The sequence below is a fragment of the Alosa alosa genome, chromosome 19, assembly GCF_017589495.1.
Source record: "Alosa alosa isolate M-15738 ecotype Scorff River chromosome 19, AALO_Geno_1.1, whole genome shotgun sequence".
Classification (NCBI taxonomy): Eukaryota; Metazoa; Chordata; class Actinopteri; order Clupeiformes; family Clupeidae; genus Alosa; species Alosa alosa.
In genome coordinates, this window is record NC_063207.1 from 1,066,288 (window position 1) to 1,089,065 (window position 22,778).

General features: G+C 46.0%; 2 protein-coding genes across 3 annotated transcripts in view; both read left to right on the forward strand.

Moving 5' to 3' along the window:
- ift57 (intraflagellar transport 57 homolog (Chlamydomonas)) overlaps positions 1-1,778 on the forward strand; it is a 16,699-nt gene extending 14,921 nt beyond the window's left edge. The window contains exon 11 of the mRNA XM_048228738.1: positions 1,382-1,778. Within this exon, the coding sequence (XP_048084695.1) occupies positions 1,382-1,617 (236 nt within the window). The 3' untranslated portion in view covers positions 1,618-1,778. The remainder of the gene's footprint in view (positions 1-1,381) is intronic.
- Positions 1,779-8,326: 6,548 nt separating this feature from the next.
- Positions 8,327-16,160, forward strand: tmem71 (transmembrane protein 71). 2 transcript variants are annotated; one of them, XM_048228681.1, is made up of 9 exons: positions 8,327-8,464; positions 11,682-11,732; positions 11,986-12,034; positions 12,497-12,706; positions 13,340-13,629; positions 13,864-14,043; positions 14,156-14,228; positions 15,221-15,311; positions 15,910-16,160. In XM_048228681.1, exons 2-9 carry the CDS (start codon positions 11,702-11,704, stop codon positions 15,931-15,933), a joined length of 948 nt encoding a protein of 315 aa, XP_048084638.1. In that variant the 5' UTR covers positions 8,327-8,464; positions 11,682-11,701; the 3' UTR covers positions 15,934-16,160. The 2 variants fall into 2 exon arrangements, with proteins under 2 accessions (XP_048084638.1, XP_048084639.1); XM_048228682.1 differs by lacking the exon at positions 8,327-8,464 and adding an exon at positions 11,445-11,529.
- Positions 16,161-22,778: the final 6,618 nt, after the last annotated feature.

The following is a 22,778-nucleotide window of genomic DNA, read 5'->3' on the forward strand; positions in this document are numbered from 1 at the left end:
GCCCTACAGCATATTCATTATGTTATGCTAATAACCATGCTAGCCCTACAGCATTCATTATGTTATGCTAATATCCATGCTAGCCCTACAGCATAGTCATTATGTTATGCTAATATCCATGCTAGCCCTACAGCATATTCATTGGCCTAATCCCAAAGTCCGGACTCACAGACACACAGACTTTGGTGCGTGTTTTCTCGCGAAATTCGTAAGGGCTTCGGGCTGTCCCAATGTCGCATTTCAAAGGGTGTGAAGTTAAGGCCACATTTACACATAGCCGGGTATTTAGAGAAACAAATATTTTCCCCCCTCCGTTTTTCAATAATAACATTGTGCACACAACATTGTTTGTAATTTACATCAACCCGCATAAATACGCTGTCGAGCGCCATAATAACTATGCCAAACCTATGGGTGGCAGTGTAGGGAAAGGAATAAAGCCATGCTGGCCAATCAAAATCCTCAGAATTGACACCAACGACTAACACGAGCGACTTCCGGTTCCTTTCAAAACAGCAAACATGGCTGAGGTTCGTTTGTATTGACAGACGAAGTAGAGTTACTCCTTCCGTGTAGCGTTAGACTACAAAAATAAGTAAAATTAGTAGCACCTTAACAGCATCCATGATAATCCTGATCAGTAGCCAAAGAAACTGTAAACATCAGGCGCTCACATGACATTAAGGATTTTCTGGCGCATAATGTGACATTTAAGAAGCTAAAACGCCGTTTATCCCTGTTGACACGGCAGCACATAACCGGCGTTATCAGAAATCTCCACTTAGAGATTGGCCGGAGGTTTTAGAAATAATCGTTTTCTGTGATAAAAATGGGGTTTTGGTGTAAACGAGAGGCCAAACCGCAGGGAAATATCTGCTTTTTCCCTTCGTGTAAACGGGGTCTAAGAGTACACGCTTACCGAGCCCTTTCTGTGAGTCTGCATCAGTCCGTGTGGGAATTACCCACACTTCAAAGCATTGTGACGGTTACCGCGGAGACCATAGGGAATTACCCACAGTGTTGTGACGGTTACCGCGGAGACCATAGGGAATTCCGGAAATGACAAAGGTAAACAACAGCACGACACACGTGCATGGTGCAAGTGTCAGCAACATCTTAGTTATTAATGTACATGTGACCCCATGAAGTGCTGCTGTCCCAATCCCATGTATACCCATCTGAGCCCATGTGGCCTCACACACTCACTCACTCAGCACCTGAGATCCGTTAAGTCTGGGAGTCCTTAGTCCTCAGGGCCCATTTTGGGATTCGGCCATTATATTATGCTACTGTATGTCCTACATGTGTTTTCAGATCAATTATTGATCACTTCGATATATATCTAACATGTGTGTGTTTGTGTGTGTGTGTGTGTGTGTAGCCCCAGTGGTGAGGATCAGGCAGAGCTTGACTAAGCTCCGTCAGGAGAGTCAGCAGATGGATGTGCGGATGGGGGTGGTGGAACACACACTCCTGCAGGCCCGCCTGCACCAGAAGAACACCATGACCCGGGACATGCACGCTACACACACACTCCGACACACACACCTACTGACACACACACACACACACACTCACACACACTCCTGCAGGCCCGCCTGCACCAGAACACCATGACCCGGGACATGCACGCTACACACACACACTCCGACACACACACACACACACACACACTCTTGCGACATGCACACACTTTTTAATAGAATGTAAAAATATGTCCTGTAAAATTTGAATATTGTTTTTATATTGCTCTGAATAAAATTCCAAGTTCAAACACGCCTTTGAAATATCAGTAGCATCACTGTGATTATGTACGTACTTACACACACACACACACACACACACACACACAACCAGGTGCAGTCGGCAAACAGACACACACACACACACACACAGACTGGCACAGTCAACAAGGCGGGAAGGCACGCCACACAGACGTGGCCCTGATGGTATACATACTAATCCTAACATGATTCATACTCCATTGGGCTACTGGGCCCCTAGTGGTATGCGTATCCCCGTTGGGAATCAATGCTTTAGAGTGCTGCTCTGGTGGTTAGTGCTGCTCTAGAGCGCTGCTCTGGTGGTTAGTGCTGCTCTAGAGTGCTGCTCTGGTGGTTAGTGGTGCTGACTCTAGAATGCTGCTCTGGTAGTTAGTGGTGCTGACTCTAGAGTGCTGCTCTGGTGGTTAGTGCTGACTCCAGAGCGCTGCTCTGGTGGTTAGTGGTGCTGACTCTAGAGTGCTGCTGGTTAGTGGTGCTGCTCTGGTGGTTAGTGTTGCTCTAGAGTGCTGCTCTGGTGGTTAGTGGTGCTGCTCTGGTGGTTAGTGGTGCTCTAGAATTCTGCTCTGGTGGTTAGTGGTGCTGACTCTAGAGCGCTGCTCTGGTGGTTAGTGTTGCTGACTCTAGAGCGCTGCTCTGGTGGTTAGTGCTGACTCTAGAGTGCTGCTGGTTAGCGGTGCTGACTCTAGAGTGCTGCTCTGGTGGTTAGTGGTGCTCTAGAATGCTGCTCTGGTGGTTAATGGTGCTGACTCTAGAACGCTGCTCTGGTGGTTAGTGGGTGCTCTAGAGTGCTGCTCTTGTGGTTAGTGGTGCTCTAGAGCGCTGCTGGTTAGCGGTGCTGACTCTAGAGTGCTGCTCTGGTGGTTAGTGGTGCTCTAGAATGCTGCTCTGGTGGTTAATGGTGCTGACTCTAGAACGCTGCTCTGGTGGTTAGTGGGTGCTCTAGAGTGCTCCTCTGGTGGTTAGTGGTGCTCTAGAATGCTGCTCTGGTGGTTAATGGTGCTGACTCTAGAACGCTGCTCTGGTGGTTAGTGGGTGCTCTAGAGTGCTGCTCTGGTGGTTAGTGGTGCTCTAGAGTGCTGCTCTGGTGGTTAGTGGTGCTCTAGAGTGCTGCTCTGCTGGTTAGTGGTGCTGACTAGAGTGCTGCTCTGGTGGTTAGTGGTGCTCTAGAGTGCTGCTCTGCTGGTTAGTGGTGCTGCTCTGGTGGTTAGTGGTGCTCTAGAGTGCTGCTCTGGTGGTTAGTGGTGCTGACTCTAGAGCGAACGCTGCTCTGGTGGTTAGTGGTGCTGACTCTAGAGCGCTGCTCTGGTGGTTAGTGGTGCTGACTAGAGTGCTGCTCTGGTGGTTAGTGCTGACTCTAGAGTGCTGCTCTGGTGGTTAGTGCTGACTCTAGAGCGCTGCTCTGGTGGTTAGTGGTGCTGACTCTAGAGAGCTGCTCTGGTGGTTAGTGTTGCTGACTCTAGAGAGCTGCTCTGGTGGTTAGTGCTGACTCTAGAGCGCTGCTCTGGTGGTTAGTGGTGCTGACTAGAGCGCTGCTCTGGTGGTTAGTGCTGACTCTAGAGCGCTGCTCTGGTAGTTAGTGCTGACTCTAGAGTGCTGCTGGTTAGTGGTGCTGACTCTAGAGAGCTGCTCTGATGGTTAGTGTTGCTGACTCTAGAACGACGCTCTGGTGGTTAGTGGTGCTGACTCTAGAGAGCTGCTCTGGTGGTTAGTGCTGACTAGAGCGCTGCTCTGGTGGTTAGTGGTGCTGACTAGAGTGCTGCTCTGGTGGTTAGTGCTGACTCTAGAGCGCTGCTCTGGTGGTTAGTGGTGCTGACTCTAGAGAGCTGCTCTGGTGGTTAGTGTTGCTGACTCTAGAGAGCTGCTCTGGTGGTTAGTGCTGACTCTAGAGCGCTGCTCTGGTGGTTAGTGGTCCTGGCTCTAGAGCGCTGCTCTGGTGGTTAGTGGTGCTCTAGAGCGCTGCTGGTTTGTGGTGCTAACTCTAGAGTGCTGCTCTGGTGGTCAGTGCTGATTCTAGAGCGCTGCTCTGGTGGTTAGTGGTGCACTAGAATGCTGCTCTGGTGGTTAGTGGTGCTCTAGAATGCTGCTCTGGTGGTTAGTGGTGCTCTAGAGTGCTGCTCTAGTGGTTAGTGGTGCTCTAGAGCGCTGCTGGTTAGTGGTGCTGACTCTAGAGTGCTGCTCTGGTGGTTAGTGGTCCTGACTAGAGCGCTGCTCTGGTGGTTAGTGGTCCTGACTAGAGCGCTGCTCTGGTGGTTAGTGGTGCTCTAGAATGCTGCTCTGGTGGTTAGTGATGCTCTAGAATGCTGCTCTGGTGGTTAGTGGTGCTGACTCTAGAGCGCTGCTCTGGTGGTTAGTCCAATTTTCTTTTCTGTTATCTGTTGGGGCAGTAGCATTACAGCCAGAGATGCTAAGAAACTGAATAAATACATAAGGAAGGCTGGCTTTGTGTTGGGGACAGCTCTAGAGCTCCTGGAGTTGGCGGTGGAGAGAAGACTGATGAACAAACTGTCTTATATATTGGACAATACCTCACATCCACTACACATCTTACAAAAAACAAACAAAAAAGTGTTTTCAGTTGGAGGCTACGCCAACTAAGCTGTAAGAAGGACAGATACAGAAAGACATTTTTACCCACTGCAGTAGCACTTTATAATGACTCCCCCGTGAGCAGAGAGAGAAATAATATTTGTGGAATATTTTTTGTATGTATGTAGGCCTATGTATGTGAATGCTGTTCACATTCTGCTGTTTGTCTGTGCTGCTGGAACACTAATGTCCCTTTGGGGGTGAGGATGAATCTATCTATCTATCTGTTCCTGTCCATCTTGCTCACAAGCATGGAGTAGCACTAAACAGCTGCTCCACCACAGTTCATACAGTCAACTAGTATTCTCAATATTTGCTCAATATTGCTTAAATCTATGCTGGAATTCTGACTCTCCCTCATATATATGCCTTCCCTACATTCTCAATTAGAAAATTAGTGGGAATATTTGGAAAATATGAATTATCAGGTTGTTGCTTTCCAACTGGGGGTCTAAACATAGGCAATCACAAATGTAAGCATTCCCGTGTGTTTGTCATGGTAAAATGGACAAAATCGGAGAGTAGCCATTGGATTGGGGGACTTTGAGGGTCCACATATACCCAATCATAAATATAAATATTTCTTTGTGTTTCCCATAGCCAGAAAAGGTGAAATATTTATCAACTTTACATTTGTATCTCATCTGGTTCAAAATATGCAGCCTAATCCCTTTTCATGTGGTGGCCATATTGGATTTGGCAGCCATCTTGATCCCAGGGATCTCTTTAACTCAGGTCCATCCCTGTACTCTGATGCACCTTCTATTTTATTTTTTTATTAGTCTGTTGCAATATACCATCTCACCACTAGATGGGAGATTTTGCCCCAAGAATTAACCAATGAATGGACACAATGTAGCTTTAACTTCGCTGGAGTGCTGCTGATGCCTTTGGTGTGTGTGTGTGTGTGTGTGTGTGTGTGTGTGTGTGTTGCTGATGCCTCTTTGAGTGTGTGTGTGTGGTGTGTCTCTCCTCTCTGAGTGTTTGGAGGTTTTTCTTCAGATGCCCAGCAGGGGGCCCTATGAGCTTACAAATGCAGATGTTGCAGTTTTTCTCCATTGAGTATGAGTATATATACTTTTTTGATCCCGTGAGGGAAATTTGGTCTCTGCATTTAACCCAATCGGTGAATTAGTGAAACACAAACAGCACACAGTGAACACACAGTGAGGTGAAGCACACACTAATCCCGGCGCAGTGAGCTGCCTGCTACAATGGCAGCGCTCGGGGAGCAGTGAGGGGTTAGGTGCCTTGCTCAAGGGCACTTCAGCCGCGGCCCACTGGTCGGGGCTCGAACCAGCAACCTTCCGGTTACAAGTCCAGAGTGCTAACCAGTGGGCCACGACTTGGTTTGGCTTATTTCCAGAAACAAGAAATTACATTCTCAAAACACTAAGATCATTTGGCCAAACGGTCTTACAGTTCAGCACAACACCAATGCTCACTTGCAAAAGCTCATATCTCTCCCAAAACAGTTCACTCGTGTCAAAACTAAATTTCTTTCTCATATAAATAGTCAGTGCCACCAAAATGCATCGTCCCTTTGGCATTGTGTAAGCACTGCAAGTCAAAATGTTTACTGTAGATGTTTTGTCACCATTGATATATATCTCATGTCCACCTCTCAGTCTTAGCCCAGTCCTTCATTGACAATACTGTACTTGTTTTTTGTCTAGCTAGCAGAATATAATTGTGTATAAAACGGAAAAAGAAAAAATAGGATTTTACGATAAGAGTAGAGAAATGAGAGACTGCTTTGTTGATGCGCAAGTGACACAGTGATGTGAAGATTGAACAGTTTTGAGAATTTCAATTCTGATCTGAGAAATGTACCAAAGCAACTGAGAAAAACTGTAAAAAGAAAACGTAGTGCAATATAGTGCAATATAAACACATAAACAAAAAAACAAGGAAAATTATATATAGCCTACAGTGCTGTAAAAAAGTCTGACAATTGAACAGACTATTGTGCCTGTGATATACAATGAAATGATGCTGACACACTCTCAAAAATGATGTGTTAAATAATTACTTATAATAATTACTAATGTGTTATATTACTGGAATATACTGCCCAACACAAAATGTGTTCAATTATTGGCCAATCTCTGGTGTCCTGGATGAGCCGTTACCCTGAGAGGAGAGGCTCTTTTCTCAGCCCTTCATTTTATTTTTGGAGAGAACAACCATTAGACTGAGAATCAACAATCAGTTTTTAGACCAACAAGGTCTATTCACTTGGAAATTGTGCTATATGGAGGCTACCTGTACTTAATCATTTGCAAAGATATACTAAGACATTGAGACATGTACTAAGACATTTGCAAATTGATGAAATGAATGAGAAATTAAATTCTGTTGTGAACAATTGCCAAGTTTGGAAGTTTGTCCATGTTATTTTGAGAATGTAATTTCTGTTTCAAGAAATGAGCCAAACCAATGGAGAAAAACTGTAATACGTGTGTGTGTGTGTGTTATAACTATAGTTAAAACTATATTTTGAAGAAAGAGTATGGCTGTAGGGTAAAGAACTGTGTGTGTGTGTTTAAAGGACATGTCTCTCTGTGTCTCTCCCTATCTCTCTCTCACACACTACACACACACACACACACAATACAGGAATGTCATCTTGACAAACACAAGAATGACATCAGTGTTCTTATCTAAACATGTGCCACATGCCATCCTTTCTATCTCTCTCCACCCTCCACCCGCACACACACCATGACACACACACACCATGTCACACACACACACACACCACACACACACACACCATGGCACACACACACACACACACCATGACACACACACACCATGTCACACACACACACACCATGGCACACACACACACACACCATGACACACACACACACCATGACACACACACCATGTCACACACACACACCATGGCACACACACACCATGTCACACACACACACACACCATGACACACACACACACACACACCATGGCACACACACATACACATGTGCACACGCACACACGCGTGCACACACACACACACCATGGCACACACACACACACCATGGCACACACACACACACCATGACACACACACACACCATGGCACACACACATACACATGTGCACACGCACACACGCGTGCACACACACACACACCATGGCACACACACACACACCATGGCACACACACACACACACCATGACACACACACACGCACACACCATGGCACACACACACACATACACATGTGCACACGCACACACGCGTGCACACACACACACACCATGGCACACACACACGTGCACACACAAACACAAACGTGCACACGCACACAACATGGCACAAACACACAAGGCCCTGCACAATTATACCCCCACCTACCTCACTGACCTCCTGGAAGTCTACACCCCTGCCCGCTCACTGAGATCCTCCTCAGCAGGCCCACTGCATGTCCCTAGTGTGAACCTCAGCACCCTGGGAGAAAGGGCTTTCAGCTACATCGCCTCCAAGCTGTGGAACTCACTGCCAGACTACATCAGACACTGTGACTCAATTACTGAGTTTAAAAACAGACTTAAAGCATTATCTCTTCAAGATGGCTTATGGACTGACTGACTGACTTTTACTTTTATTTTTTTGAGATATTTAAATTTTAACAACCTTTTTGTTTTTGTTTATTTGTGAAGTGACCTTGGGTATGAAAGGTGCTCTAAATAAAATGTATTATTATTATTATTATTAATATACATATCAACAGTATCATAGGCCTACATATCAACAGTAGCCTATTATACATATCAACAGTATCATACATCAACAGTATGTCTAAGCGTGGATAGTTAAACTAGTGGCAGTGAACTGGAGGAGCATTTTTATTATCTAAATTCACAAGTTTTTTTCTGACTTTCTCCTCCCCTCTCTCTGTTGAAGCCGTGTGCGCGCGTGCTCGTTCACGGTGGCCGGTAGAGTAGCCTACAGTCGAGCGAAGCCGTTGATAAACTCACCCAGCACTCCGCGCCTGCGAGACGAGCCCCGGGAAATAGCCCACCGACTGATCTGGTCTCGCGGCTCGGTACGAGGAAACTCGTGGTCCGTCGGCTTAAATGTGAGTAAAGTCTTCGTTCCCTCCGTTAAGAGCACTACATACAGAAGACAAATCACCGAAAGACAAACACACACACGGGATGGGGACACGGAGGTGGAGATCTTTGTTTGGCTGCTGTTAGTGGAACTTGAACGTGACCGTTAATCGCAGGCTCTGAAGAAGGAGAGCTCCAGAAACGATTTCTTTGCTCTAGGCTCACGAGCTGATGCTTGAATGTCTGTCGGTTGTGCGCGCTTTCGTGTTGCTGCATGCGCTTTTTGTTGGATGAAGAACTAACGCTGGAAACGTCGGCTAGACTGGAGTCTTCAGAAATAGGCTACAGGATGCACGCACGTAATTTATCAACATTATTATTTTTAGTCTAGAAGTAGACTCTACCAGGATGCTGTGTCGCTCATTATAGTTTATCATGATAATTTGTAACAAATATTTGACAGCCAGACACTGATTTGTGTAACCTAAAATAACGTTGATTTGACAGAGGAATGCGGTTCAGGCCGACACCCACACAGAGAGAGAGGGGGGGGGGGCTGTGTCGTCCACCGTGGGAATCCCCGAGACTTCCGGTCCCTCTGTCCGTCTGTCGGTCTGTCCCTGGACCCTCACGGTGCCTCTCTCTCCGCTCGGCCGCGTTTTAGTCGCCGTCCGGCCGCGGTGGCTGCTCTTCTGAGGCGCATGGCGGAGAGCTGAAAGCGCGTCGATTTATTTGTGCTAGTTTTGAAGTTAACGGTAATCATTTGGGGGTTTCTGGCAGGGGAATGACATGGCCAAGGATGCCAGAGGATAGCGCGTGCGCAAATGCTCCGATGCTGCCGTTACCCGTTCTGTTCGGTGGTTACGTCAGCTGCAACGTTGCCTCCTTTGTCGCGCATACTGTACTCAGCAGCTGTTGTGCGGCTGCACACAAAAGGTCTGCACACGAGCTCAACCGAGGGTTGAAAGCCGACATAACCATATGAAATGAAAACACACACATTATTCAGAAAGCAAACGAACAATTTTGGAATTGGTTTATTATTTATATTATTTGTTTATACTAATCCAGGTGTCTGCAGGAGTGATGCATGATGTGTTAGCTGACTGGAGCCTGTGTGTGAGTCAGTGTGTGAGTGTGTGTGTGAGGGTGCCCATCATGTGTCAGACTCATGTGTCAGCACCTGGTGGGTTTACATGGACAGCTTGTTTGTCATTCCGATTCAAATATTCCGATTCGGAAATGGCGTCTGTTTCCATGGAGACATTCTATTCCCATCAGGTGCTGCTTACAGCCGCTCTAGACTTTCATAGGAATATGCTTTTCCTGGAGAAGATGCAGCAAGCACTCTGATTGGCCGTATACTTGCTGAATGCATGGCTGCTCAGTTGGAATAAGAGCGGAGGCTACACCACCTCTACTCCACCTCTTATAAGAGCGGAGGCTACTCCACCTCTACACCACCTCTTTCATTCTGTTTATTAGAGCGGAGGCTGCACCACCTCTTGAATTCTGATTAAAATTTGAATCGGATCAACAGTTTTACAGGTTTTCACAATTACTAAAACACATTTTCAACACAAACCCCAAATCTCAAACTACATTCACAAAACCTCTGACAACCGCTGCAAAACTGAACAATCGGCTCAAAACAGTTGCACCTGTGCTCAAAACCAAACACTGTCTTCAGATCATTCACAAAGCAGTCAGAATGAAAACACTACTGAGCAGTTATTTTGAAACAAGTGCAAGTACGGTTTTGAGTCGTGTTTTTTAACGTGTGGTATTTGTGCTTTCTTTGTGTTTACCTTTTGCCACTTGTGGTTACTTGGTTACCATTATGCATCACAAGTGCATCACAATGCAAATTGTGTTTTATGGACCCTTTCAAGAGAGTTCCATTATCAGCATCATAGTTGGCCCAACAAGGCTTCCGTTTTAACATTCCATATGTTATCTTAATGCAGAGGAAGTAGATTGGGGCCCAAATAGAACGTTCAAGCATTGTTTTTGTTTTTGTTGTTGAAAGGGTCTATTTGTAAAAACTGTTTATGGTTTTGCCAAAAGAGTGACCGATTCAAGAAATGTGTTTAGGCAACTGAGAATAAGGTTCAGAGAAAGGAGTTGTGAAAATTGTGAAAAACTGCAATTGTGAAAAACTGTTTTCCGATTGATATGTTTGAACTTTATATGTTTGAACTTTATATGTACCTTTTTGATTCTTTGAGCCGTTTTCCGATTCTAATTGGGAATGAAAGTGTTCATGTAAACACATCAACTGTTGGTACCTCACGACCCACGACCAGAGATATGCCTCACAGTCAGCTGATGAGACTTCCAGATGGTGTGTGTGTGTCTGCTTGAAAGCAGTTTGTGTGTGTGTGTGTGTGTATTCTTCCTGTTCAAAGCTAAACAGAACACTGGTCACATGATCCAGCAACAAGACAGTTAGAACACAACAAAGAGACCAGTGTGTGTGTGAGAGAGAGAGAGAGAGAGAGAGAGAGAGAGAGATTTTATTTTTGCAGTAAATATTCTAGAACTTAGAAGAAACACACACACACGCAGAGGGAGAGAGAAACACACACACACACACACAGAGGAGAGAGAGAGACACACACACACGCAGAGGGAGGGAGAGAGAGACACACACACACACACGCACGCAGAGAGAGAGAGAGACACACACACACACACACACAGAGGGAGAGAGAAACACACACACACGCAGAGGGAGAGAGAAAAACACACACACACAGAGGGGAGAGAGAAACACACACACACACGCAGAGAGAGAGAGAGAGAAACACACACACACACACACACACGCAGAGAGAGAGAGAGAAAACACACACACGCAGAGGGAGAGAGAGAAACACACACACACACAGGGGAGAGAGAGAAACACACACACACACACACAGAGGGGAGAGAGAAACACACACACACGCAGAGGGAGAGAGAGAAACACACACACACGCAGAGGAGAGAGAGAAACACACACACACACACGCAGAGGGAGAGAGAAACACACACACACGCAGAGGGAGAGAGAGTTGTTTTTGAGTTTTGCTTCCCCAGCTTACAGGAAGTATGACATCATGAGCTCTCTGTTTATCTCTCCCCTCCCCACCCTTCTTCTCTTTCTTTCTCTATCCCTTTCTTTCTCTAAATCTGATTGTCTTTGTGTCTGTTTGCTACAATCTCTGATTTCTCTGCGGTGTGTGTGTGTGTGTGTTACAGCTTGCAGAGCCGCGTGTAATATGGCGTTCTTCTTCAGAGGAGCCATCACTAGTGAGTCCTCAGCATTCCTCAGCCTACACACACACACACACACGCACACACACTCTCTCTCTCTAACATACATACACACACACACTCTCTCTCTCTCTAACATACACACACTCACACACACTCTCTCTCTCTTACACACACACACACACACATGCTCTCTCTCTCTTACACACACGCTCTCTCTCTCTCTCTAACATACATACACACACTCATACAAACACACACACATACTGATTACTTGTGTTTGTTGTAGGCTCTCCAGTAAAGAGCAGAGCCACACAAGAGGATGAATCATGCCACAGGTACAGCTCTGTGTGTGTGTGTGTATGTATGTGTGTGTGTTCCGATATGTGTGTGTCTGTGTTTATTTGTTATGTGTGTGTGTTTGTTCTGATGTGTGTGTTCGGTGTGTGTATTAGTCTCTGTGTGTTTGTTATGTTTTGAGTGGGTTTGTTATGTGTGTGTGTATTAAGTCTGTATGTGTGTGTATGTTTGTATGTGAGTGTGTCTATATAGTGTGTGTGTGTATATATATATATATATATATAGTAGTGTGTGTGTGTGTGTGTGTGTGTATATAGTGTGTTTATATTGTGTGTGTGTGTATATTGTGTGTGTGTGTGTATATAGTGTGTTTATATTGTGTGTGTGTGTGTGTGTGTGTATGTGTATGTGTGTGGGCGTATATGTATGTGTGTGTATAGTGTGTGTGTGTGTGTGTATAGTGTGTTTGTGTGTTAAACATGTTCCTTCCTCCACTGCAGCCTGGGCGTGTCCTTCCTCTCAGACTCCTCCTACGAATGCTTCTCAACCAATCCGCTGACAGGATCTGTGTGTCAGTGTCGCCGTAGTCCCCGTCTCCTAGGCAACGGTTACTACGTGCTGACAGAGGACAGTTTTGCCGTTGATGACCAGGGAAACGTCACCCTCACACCCTCCAAGACCAACGTGTCCTATAAAGAAAACCTCGTCCGGTGAGTGTGTGTGTGTGTGTGTGTGTGGTGTGTGTGTATGTGTGTGAGTGTGTGTGTATGTGTGTGTGTATGTATGTGTGTAAGTGTGTGTATAAGTGTGTGTGTGTGTGTATGTGTGTGAGTGTGTGTGTGTATGTGTGTGTGAACACAGAGAATGTTTGATGGGAGTGGAGAGACTGAAGTCATCCTCTGAAATAACCACCCAGACAGCAGAGCTGGCACTTATGTGTGTGTGTGTGTTTGCCCCTGTGTCTGTGTGTGTGTGTGTGCATGTGTGTGTGAGACAGAGAGAGAGAAATAAGGGGACTGTGTGTGTGTTCCTATCCTCTGACACACACACACACACAGGGATATCAGCAGTGACATGGGAAGTTACGTAACAGAAGTGCTTATGGTTTGGCTGTGTGTGTGTGTGTGTGTGTGTGTCTCTGGATATGTATGTGTGTTCATGTGCTCAGTCCATGTGAGCTTAGTGTGTGTCCATGTGAGCTTGTAAATTTTTGCTGAGTGACGATGAGAACTTCAGTTTTAATAAGGAACAAACCAGTGAGCTTATGCTTTGGTTGCTAAGACTCCAGTGTTTCTGTGTGTGTGTGTGTGTGTGTGTGTGTGTGTGTGTGTGTGTGTGTGCAGTATATTCCGTCGCAGGCGGCGGGTGAGAAAGTCATTGGCAAGTCTTCTCAGTGACGTCAGCCAATCGTGTCAGTCGTGGCTAGGAGGGGGCGTGTTTGGCTGGACAGACTCCGCCCTCCAGGAAGAGCCGTCCACTGAGGAGTGTAGCCACACCTCCTGTGTGTGCAGCCACACCCCCTTTGACCATGGTCACTCCTCCACATACGTCCGCACCCCCCTCAGAAGAGGCCACACCCCCATCCGGCTAAGCCACACCCCAGACAGGGAGTTCCCACACAGCTTCACTTACGGTAAGGGTTGCCATAGAAACCATCACTTATGGTAAGGGTTGCCATAGAAACCATCACTTACGGTAAGGGTTGCCATAGAAACCATCTGTAATGCAACAGCTGGATTTGTTGATTTGATTGATGTTTGTTATTACTGTTCAGATGTGCGATGGTCCTCACTGTGTTTGTGTGTGTGTCTGTGTGTGTCTCTGTGTGTGTGTGTGTGTGTGTGTGTGTGTCTGTCTGTGTGTGTAGATCCAACAGAGAATGTGTGTCCACCTGATAAGTCGAAGATTTCTCAGGAGGAGGAGTTTACTGAGGAACAGTGTCTGTCACAAGAGCAATTTGGCCAATCAGTGGGTGGATTATTGGAAGTCCCGCCTCCCACAACCTTCATCCATGACAGAAGCCCCACCCCTGTGGACACACCCCCAGGTCAGAGGTGTTGCATCACACCCGCCAATCATGACCAAGAATGGAACACACATTAAGATTTAACACCAGGAACATGTCTCTCTCCTCTTATGTGTGTGTGTGTGTGTTTCAGGCTCTCCGCTGGTGAAAGCCTTCATCCTCCTCCTCCTCCTCATGTTGTGTGTTTGCACAGCTATCTTCTCCAGGTGAGTTTGTGTTGGACTGTGTAGCCTCTTTCTCCAGGTGAGTGTGTGTTGTGTGTGTAACCCCGTTCAGACACACATTGGGATCTGGACATGGTCTAGATGTCACGCGGATGAGCACAACTGTATGCATTATTTGACCTAGAGATCAATAAAGTATCTATCTATCTATCATCACTGGGCCTGACCCTACCTGCCCCCTAGACATCACCCGGTCATTACCCTACCTGCCCCCTAGACATCACCCGGTCATTACCCTACCTGCCCCCTAGACATCACCCGGTCATTACCCTACCTGCCCCCTAGACATCACTGGGCCTGACCCTACCTGCCCCCTAGACATCACCCGGTCATTACCCTACCTGCCCCTAGACATCACTGGGCCTGACCCTACCTGCCCCCTAGACATCACCCGGTCATTACCCTACCTGCCCCCTAGACATCACTGGGCCTGACCCTACCTGCCCCCTAGACATCACTGGGCCTGACCCTACCTGCCCCCTAGATATCACCCGGTCATTACCCTACCTGCCCCCTGTGGGGCTTTCCAACGAGACTACACACTTGTCTGTACGATCAAGTATGAATATTTAAAAAAATCATGAAATTAAATCAAATTGGCCTTATTCACCCGGCGGCCATTACGAGGCTGAGGGGTGCACCTCAAGCCACTCAACTTCCGTGAGTTGTTTTTGGCAGTACGAATAAGTGTTTGTGCAGGAGCAGGAGGACTATAGTGCCAACCTCAACCTCCTCACCCAAACCACCCGGACTATAGTGCCAACCTCAACCTCCTCACCTATCTACTCATGTATGAACGAGAGGGTCATGTTTGAACACTCGAGTCCGCATGAGATCCGGCCCCAATTACCAGGGCATTGTCCAGACGTCATTACCAGACGTCATGTTTGAAAGTGACTTGTGTGTGTGGTGTGTGTGTGTATGTGTGTGTGTGTGTGTGTGTTCAGCATATCTGATGATGTTATCTTCTACAGATGGTTGTTGGGAGGTGTTGTCGTGACGATAACCTTTCTCCTGGTGTCGTCATTGCGTAAAGATGTTAGGTGGAGGTGTGCAAAGACAGAGGTGAGTTACCATGGCAACCATAACTTAAAAACTTCCCCTTCAACATTTGTATGAGGTAACCATAGAAACTATCCTGTAAACATAGTGTGTGGTTACCATGGCAACACCACGGTTGTCCCAAAATTCATGCAAGAGAAGAGAATCCCTTCTTTCACTCGAGCTGTGTCAGCGCACAACACGCTGAGCTAACCGGCTAGTAGGCTATCCATTCACATAACACACTGAGCTAGCTGGCTAATAGGCTACCCAGTCACATAAAACACTGAGCTAGCCGGCTAGTAGGCTACCCAGTGACATAACACTGAGCTAGCTGGCTACCCAGTCACATAACACACTGAGCTAGCAGGCTACCCAGTCACATAACACACTGAGCTAGCAGGCTACGCAGTCACATATAAGGCTATATATCCTGCTCACCCTGCCCGCACGACACTGCTACATATTACTACACTACTACATACATATTACTACACTACTACATATTATAAGTTCTAGTAGAAGTAGAAGTAGATATAAGTATGGACTTCTTTATCTTATTTTTTGTTTTCTAGCTGAACGAGATCATATCTAATTATCATAATTTCTCCTCCTCTTGCAGGACATCACCTCCAGGAATGAATAAAAGCACACACACACACCTATCCAGATCATATACACACACACACACGTCCAGATATATCATATACACACACCTGTCCAGATATATCATACATACACACACACACACACACCCCTCCAGATGTTTACACACACACATCTGGATGCATAATGTACTCTCCCTTTCTCCCGTATAACCAATGTGAAACCAGCTTTGGGGGTAGTGCTTCTGTAGACCAGGATGCTGTGAGGGTTGTTGTTCCTGTGTGTGTGTGTGTGTGTGTGTGTGGAGTTACCCAGTCACATAACACACTGAGCTAGCAGGCTACCCAGTCACATAACACACTGAGCTAGCAGGCTACCCAGTCACATAACACACTGAGCTAGCTGGCTACCCAGTCACATAACACACTGAGCTAGCTGGCTAATAGGCTACCCAGTCACATAACACACTGAGCTAGCAGGCTACCCAGTCACATAACACACTGAGCTAGCAGGCTACCCAGTCACATAACACACTGAGCTAGCTGGCTAATAGGCTACCCAGTCACATAACACACTGAGCTAGCTGGCTAATAGGCTACCCAGTCACATAACACACTGAGCTAGCTGGCTAATAGGCTACCCAGTCACATAACACACTGAGCTAGCAGGCTACCCAGTCACATAACACACTGAGCTAGCTGGCTAATAGGCTACCCAGTCACATAACACACTGAGCTAGCAGGCTACCCAGTCACATAACACACTGAGCTAGCTGGCTACCCAGTCACATAACACACTGAGCTAGCTGGCTACCCAGTCACATAACACACTGAGCTAGCAGGCTACCCAGTCACATAACACACTGAGCTAGCTGGCTACCCAGTCACATAACACACTGAGCTAGCTGGCTAATAGGCTACCCAGTCACATAACACACTGAGCTAGCAGGCTACCCAGTCACATAACACACTGAGCTAGCTGGCTACCCAGTCACATAACACACTGAGCTAGCAGGCTACCCAGTCACATAACACACTGAGCTAGCTGGCTACCCAGTCACATAACACACTGAGCTAGCTGGCTAATAGGCTACCCAGTCACATAACACACTGAGCTAGCTGGCTACCCAGTCACATAACACACTGAGCTAGCTGGCTAATAGGCTACCCAGTCACATAACACACTGAGCTAGCTGGCTACCCAGTCACATAACACACTGAGCTAGCTGGCTACCCAGTCACATAACACACTGAGCTAGCAGGCTACCCAGTCACATAACACACTGAGCTAGCTGGCTAATAGGCTACCCAGTCACATAACACACTGAGCTAGCAGGCTACCCAGTCACATAACACACTGAGCTAGCTGGCTAATAGGCTACCCAGTCACATAACACACTGAGCTAGCTGGCTAATAGGCTACCCAGTCACATAACACACTGAGCTAGCTGGCTAATAGGCTACCCAGTCACATAACACACTGAGCTAGCTGGCTAATAGGCTACCCAGTCACATAACACACTGAGCTAGCTGGCTAATAGGCTACCCAGTCACATAACACACTGAGCTAGCTGGCTACCCAGTCACATAACACACTGAGCTAGCAGGCTACCCAGTCACATAACACACTGAGCTAGCTGGCTAATAGGCTACCCAGTCACATAACACACTGAGCTAGCAGGCTACCCAGTCACATAACACACTGAGCTAGCTGGCTAATAGGCTACCCAGTCACATAACACACTGAGCTAGCAGGCTACCCAGTCACATAACACACTGAGCTAGCAGGCTACCCAGTCACATAACACACTGAGCTAGCTGGCTACCCAGTCACATAACACACTGAGCTAGCTGGCTACCCAGTCACATAACACACTGAGCTAGCTGGCTACCCAGTCACATAACACACTGAGCTAGCTGGCTAATAGGCTACCCAGTCACATAACACACTGAGCTAGCTGGCTACCCAGTCACATAACACACTGAGCTAGCAGGCTACCCAGTCACATAACACACTGAGCTAGCAGGCTACCCAGTCACATAACACACTGAGCTAGCTGGCTAATAGGCTACCCAGTCACATAACACACTGAGCTAGCTGGCTAATAGGCTACCCAGTCACATAACACACTGAGCTAGCTGGCTACCCAGTCACATAACACACTGAGCTAGCTGGCTACCCAGTCACATAACACACTGAGCTAGCTGGCTAATAGGCTACCCAGTCACATAACACACTGAGCTAGCTGGCTACCCAGTCACATAACACACTGAGCTAGCTGGCTAATAGGCTACCCAGTCACATAACATGTTTACACACACACATCTGGATGCATGAAAATATTACTCTCCCCTTTCTCCCGTATAACCAATGTGAAACCAGCTTTGAGGGTAGTGCTTCTGTAGAGCAGGATGCTATTGAGGGTTGTTCCTGTGTGTGTGTGTGTGTGTGTGTGTGCGTGCGTGCGTGCGTGCGTGCGTGTGGGCATGTGCACATGTGTATGTTTATGAGTGTATTCATGTTCAGAGCGCTTTGCTCTCTACCAGACACACGTCTCACTGCCTGGCACAGAGGAACATGACCAAGGCCGAGGCCAGGAAGAGAAATTGGCACATAACTTTATAACATGCCTTATCAGCATAAGACTTTATGGGGCCTCATGCTAACGTTAATGGCTAACGCTAATGGCTACCACATTGGCTAATGCTGACATTAATGGCTAATGCTAATGGATAACACGTTGGCTAATGCTAACAGTTAACTTGTGTCAAATTCAGCCTCGCATCGCGCTGGGCTGCTGTATGCTCAGTGTGTGGACAAAAAGAGAGAGACAGCCAATCAGCTGAAGGGAGCTGGTCCTCATCTGGCCCAGCATGCATTGGGATATGAGTGCGACAGCTCGGTGTGACGTGGCGTGCGGTGTCGTGAGGCACTCTGGGAGTTAGCAGCTAGTGGTTAGCGGTCCCGAGGGGACTAAGATGATCGCTACCTGCACCTCTTCTCTCCTCACCAAATATTACAGGAGTTTTGAGACTGAGGAACCATGTAGTATTTTAATCAGAAGATGTTTCTAAATGTTTTAATCAGAAGAAGTTTCTAAATGTTTTAATCAAAAGAATCTTTTTTGTGTTTTTATCAGAGGACTTGCTAATGCTCTATTTACCTGGACTGCTTTAGACTAACGCTATGCTAGGCTAAACATTTCTGAGGAAGTGTTCTAAAAGTGCCATAATAACGCTTTAAATTCTCTTGAATTATATGAAGTGCCTTCGTATAACACACACACACTTGGGAAGTGTGTTTTAGCACAGGGCTAAAATATTTGCCAATTTGAGAAGAGCTATAAGGACTTAACAGGGATGATGTCACTGTGACATCAGTAGCATATGTCATTAAGCTCCATAGAGTGAAGAAGGAAGCCAGAAGCGTGTAGTGTTTAACATTAGCATTTTAACACTTCTTGATTCATAAGAAAAAATCTCTATAAGATGATGAATGGGCTTTTTGCAAATCTGCCGTAGAACACCTAGGGATTACGTTTGGTGAGTAAAGCAAAAATTAGGCAGACTACAGCTACTACTACTACTAGGCAGCCTGCCTGGTGCAGCAAGTGGGACCGTAGAGTGGTATCCATGGTTACAGTAGAATTTACCTCTCCCCTCGACTTCTCATGTAACTTTACATCACAGCCATAGTGCCTAAAACAGCTGATCTATACCAGAGGATTAAAGCGGAGCTAGGAATCAAGGACCTTTGTTTATATTATCCAACAGCTTGTGGATACCAAACCATCCTGTAATCGACATGTTGACTTAAGCTAACTGTAAATCAGGTAAATCAGGTCTCTAGGCCAAGTATACAGGCGTATACAAGGAATTTGGTCTCTGCATCTATCCCATCCGTGATTTAGTGAACACACAGAGCACACAGTGAGGTGAAGCACAACAGTCATATTGTAACGGGTCTAAGGTCCACATGGAGACATCAAACACGCTGATTTTATTGGTATTACTTTTATGATTTCTCGAAACTCCACTCATTTTCTCATAGGGATTTTTTCTTACAAACGAACGTGCAAAAATGCTAATCGGACGCATACAAAATGACTTCACACTCAATCATATCAATATGGGATGTTATAATGGCATAATTAGCACGTTAATAAAGACTTATCACAGGTAAATAATGTCGCATGAAGCCTCACAGAAGGGTCATCAGGCATTTCTCTGATTGGTTGTGGGCATTAGCAAGCAGGAAGGGTAAATAAAAAGTGTTATTGTGAGGGAAGAGATTAGTCAGTAGAGAGAATAATTATAGTGGTAATTATCCATGTGCAGGGGCGGACTGGGACCAAAAATCGGCCCTGGCATATTTGGCCCAAGCGGCCCTCAAATTGGTCGGGCCCACCTAATTAAATACAGAATCTTTGCATTACCCTTGAATATGTATATTTTCAACTGTCATGGAGCACTGAAAGTGATGTAGGCCTTATTGGTTATCACTCTGACTGATCAGAGGTAGCCATGGAGCACATGATCTTCATATTCAAGTAGGCTAACAAGCAATTATCAAAGAAGAATTTCTGCTTGAATTCAAAGTATCATTTAAATTATTCAATAGGCTACATTTAAACTATACAATGCTTAATTAAAAGCAGCACCAAATGTGCAGCCTATGTGTAAAGAGTTAAATTACCCAGATTGTTGTAGACATTAATGTAATTTATACCAGTTATCACTATAGGACAACTGAAACACCACAAAATAAACAGGGCTGGAAATATTTTATTCCTGTAGGCTATACTACCTACCTACACTGCTGGTACATTTTGGAACAGTACAGCTACATGAACTAATTATCTTTAGTGTCTTCCAGTTCCTGTAGCCTATCGTCTAGGTTACAGCTTAGCTGGCTTGTGCATGACTTTACATTTCCGTCAGTCTACAGTCTTTTAGACCAGCGGTCCCCAACCACCGGGCCGCAGGACATTCCTAACCGGGCCGTAGCCTACGACATGAGTTTAAAAAAAATGCATGCGAACTAAACTAAATTTAATTCGCAATAATGTCACGTTTTTACATGGCATAGGCCTATATGCAGTTGTTTGATTTCACGCATGTTTGCATTTTGCAAGGTCTATTTTCTTCGCCTGTCTGTCCTGCCTTCAACACTTTTTACATATTGCCTTCCAGCATGCTCGGCCCTCAGGTCAGCTCACTTCACTTGATCAGTTCTTGGCGAGCGGTAGTGTCACACAAAAGTTAGCTAAACTGCTAGAATGAGCAACAAAAAAACAAGCATCTTTAGCAGGTCACTGGCCAGAGTGTTTGAGTTGCGAGAGCAGAAAAAAGTCACCGTTAGCTGCACATTTTAGTGATGAGGACTGGGTGTCAAAACTCGCTTACCTGTGTGACATATTCGGGTTGCTTAATGACCTCAACCTGTCACCCAGGGAGAATGACGACTGTCTTTAAACTGGCAGATAAAGTCGCTGCATTTAAAGCAAGCTTGATTTGTGGGGACGACGAGTGGACGGGGTGTATTTGATATGTTCCAAACAGTAGTGGGGTTTTGGGAGAGACTGAGGCAGGGCCCTTTCTCTAGCAGCTGGTCTTGGCGATCACCTTGTTGTGCTTTCAAATGAGTTTGAGCGTTACTTCCCATCCTCCAAAGATCCACAAAACCAATGAGTGGGTCCAGCCCATTTGTCAATATCCCGAATAGTCCTAACTTGTCAGCGCAGGAGGAAGAGCAGTTGATCGAAATTGCAAATGACGGTGGTCTTAAGAGTGTGTATAAGGAAACCTCTCTGGCGGTTTTTGGATTAAAACCAAAGCAGAATTTCGAGATAGCCGTAAAGCTGAAAACGTTTCCCACCACGTATCTATCGCGAGGCGGGTTTTTTCGGCAATGACTGCAACTAAGACCAAATTGCGAATCGACTGGACATTTCAAACACACTGAGGGTGTCACTGTCTTCCATCACCCCCAGATGGAAGCTTCTTGTTGCAGGGAAACAAGCAGGGCTCACACTGATTATATTAAGTAATGCACGTTTAGTTCCCATGTTTTGTTCCCATATTTTGTTAAGCATGTTCACACTTTAGCTTCAAGTTGTTCAATATTCATAGTTCATATTGTTCAATTTTCACTTCTTCAAGTTCACGTTTTTCACAAGAGATTGTTACCTTCACTGTTCATACATAGCTGGAGGTAGTTCTTTTCAAGTAATGCATGCACAACAAATATGGAACATGGAACAATCGCCCCCTATCCCCCACCGTCCCCCCACCCCCTCAAAAAACATAGGAATCAAACCGGTCCATGGTACATAAAAGGTTGGGGACCCCTGTTTTAGACACACCGACTGATCCAATAACCACTCACGTCAGGCCCCACCCCTCCCATTTTGGCTCAGAGCCAGGATTCTGTGAGCGCATCAAAAGTTAATCGAAGTTGCCTACACAAAATTGCGGCGGGTGCCTGTAGTGACAATTGTGCAAAATTAACACCAATGTAGAAGCTTCAAAAATACAATATTGCAAGTAGGCTAGCATATGTCAGCAGCATGTTGAAGTTCGTTGAGTTTGAACGAGGATGTAAGCAAGCATACAGAGCCGAGGGACAATAGGTGCAGGTGGTGGAGAGTGCTCGCCCTATTGAGGCTACATGATAAGAACTCACTCACTGGTGGAGCAGGTAGGCTATGTGTGACATGCCATGCTGACGATGATGATTATAATGACTTATTAATTGCGATAATGTACTGATATGGTAATGCTAACATAGTAAGGCCGTGCTGTGATTACATATATAGCCTATTCTATCGGTCCAAAAGGTGCGTCGGCCCACCGGGAAAATGCCCGGTATGCCAGATGGCCAGTC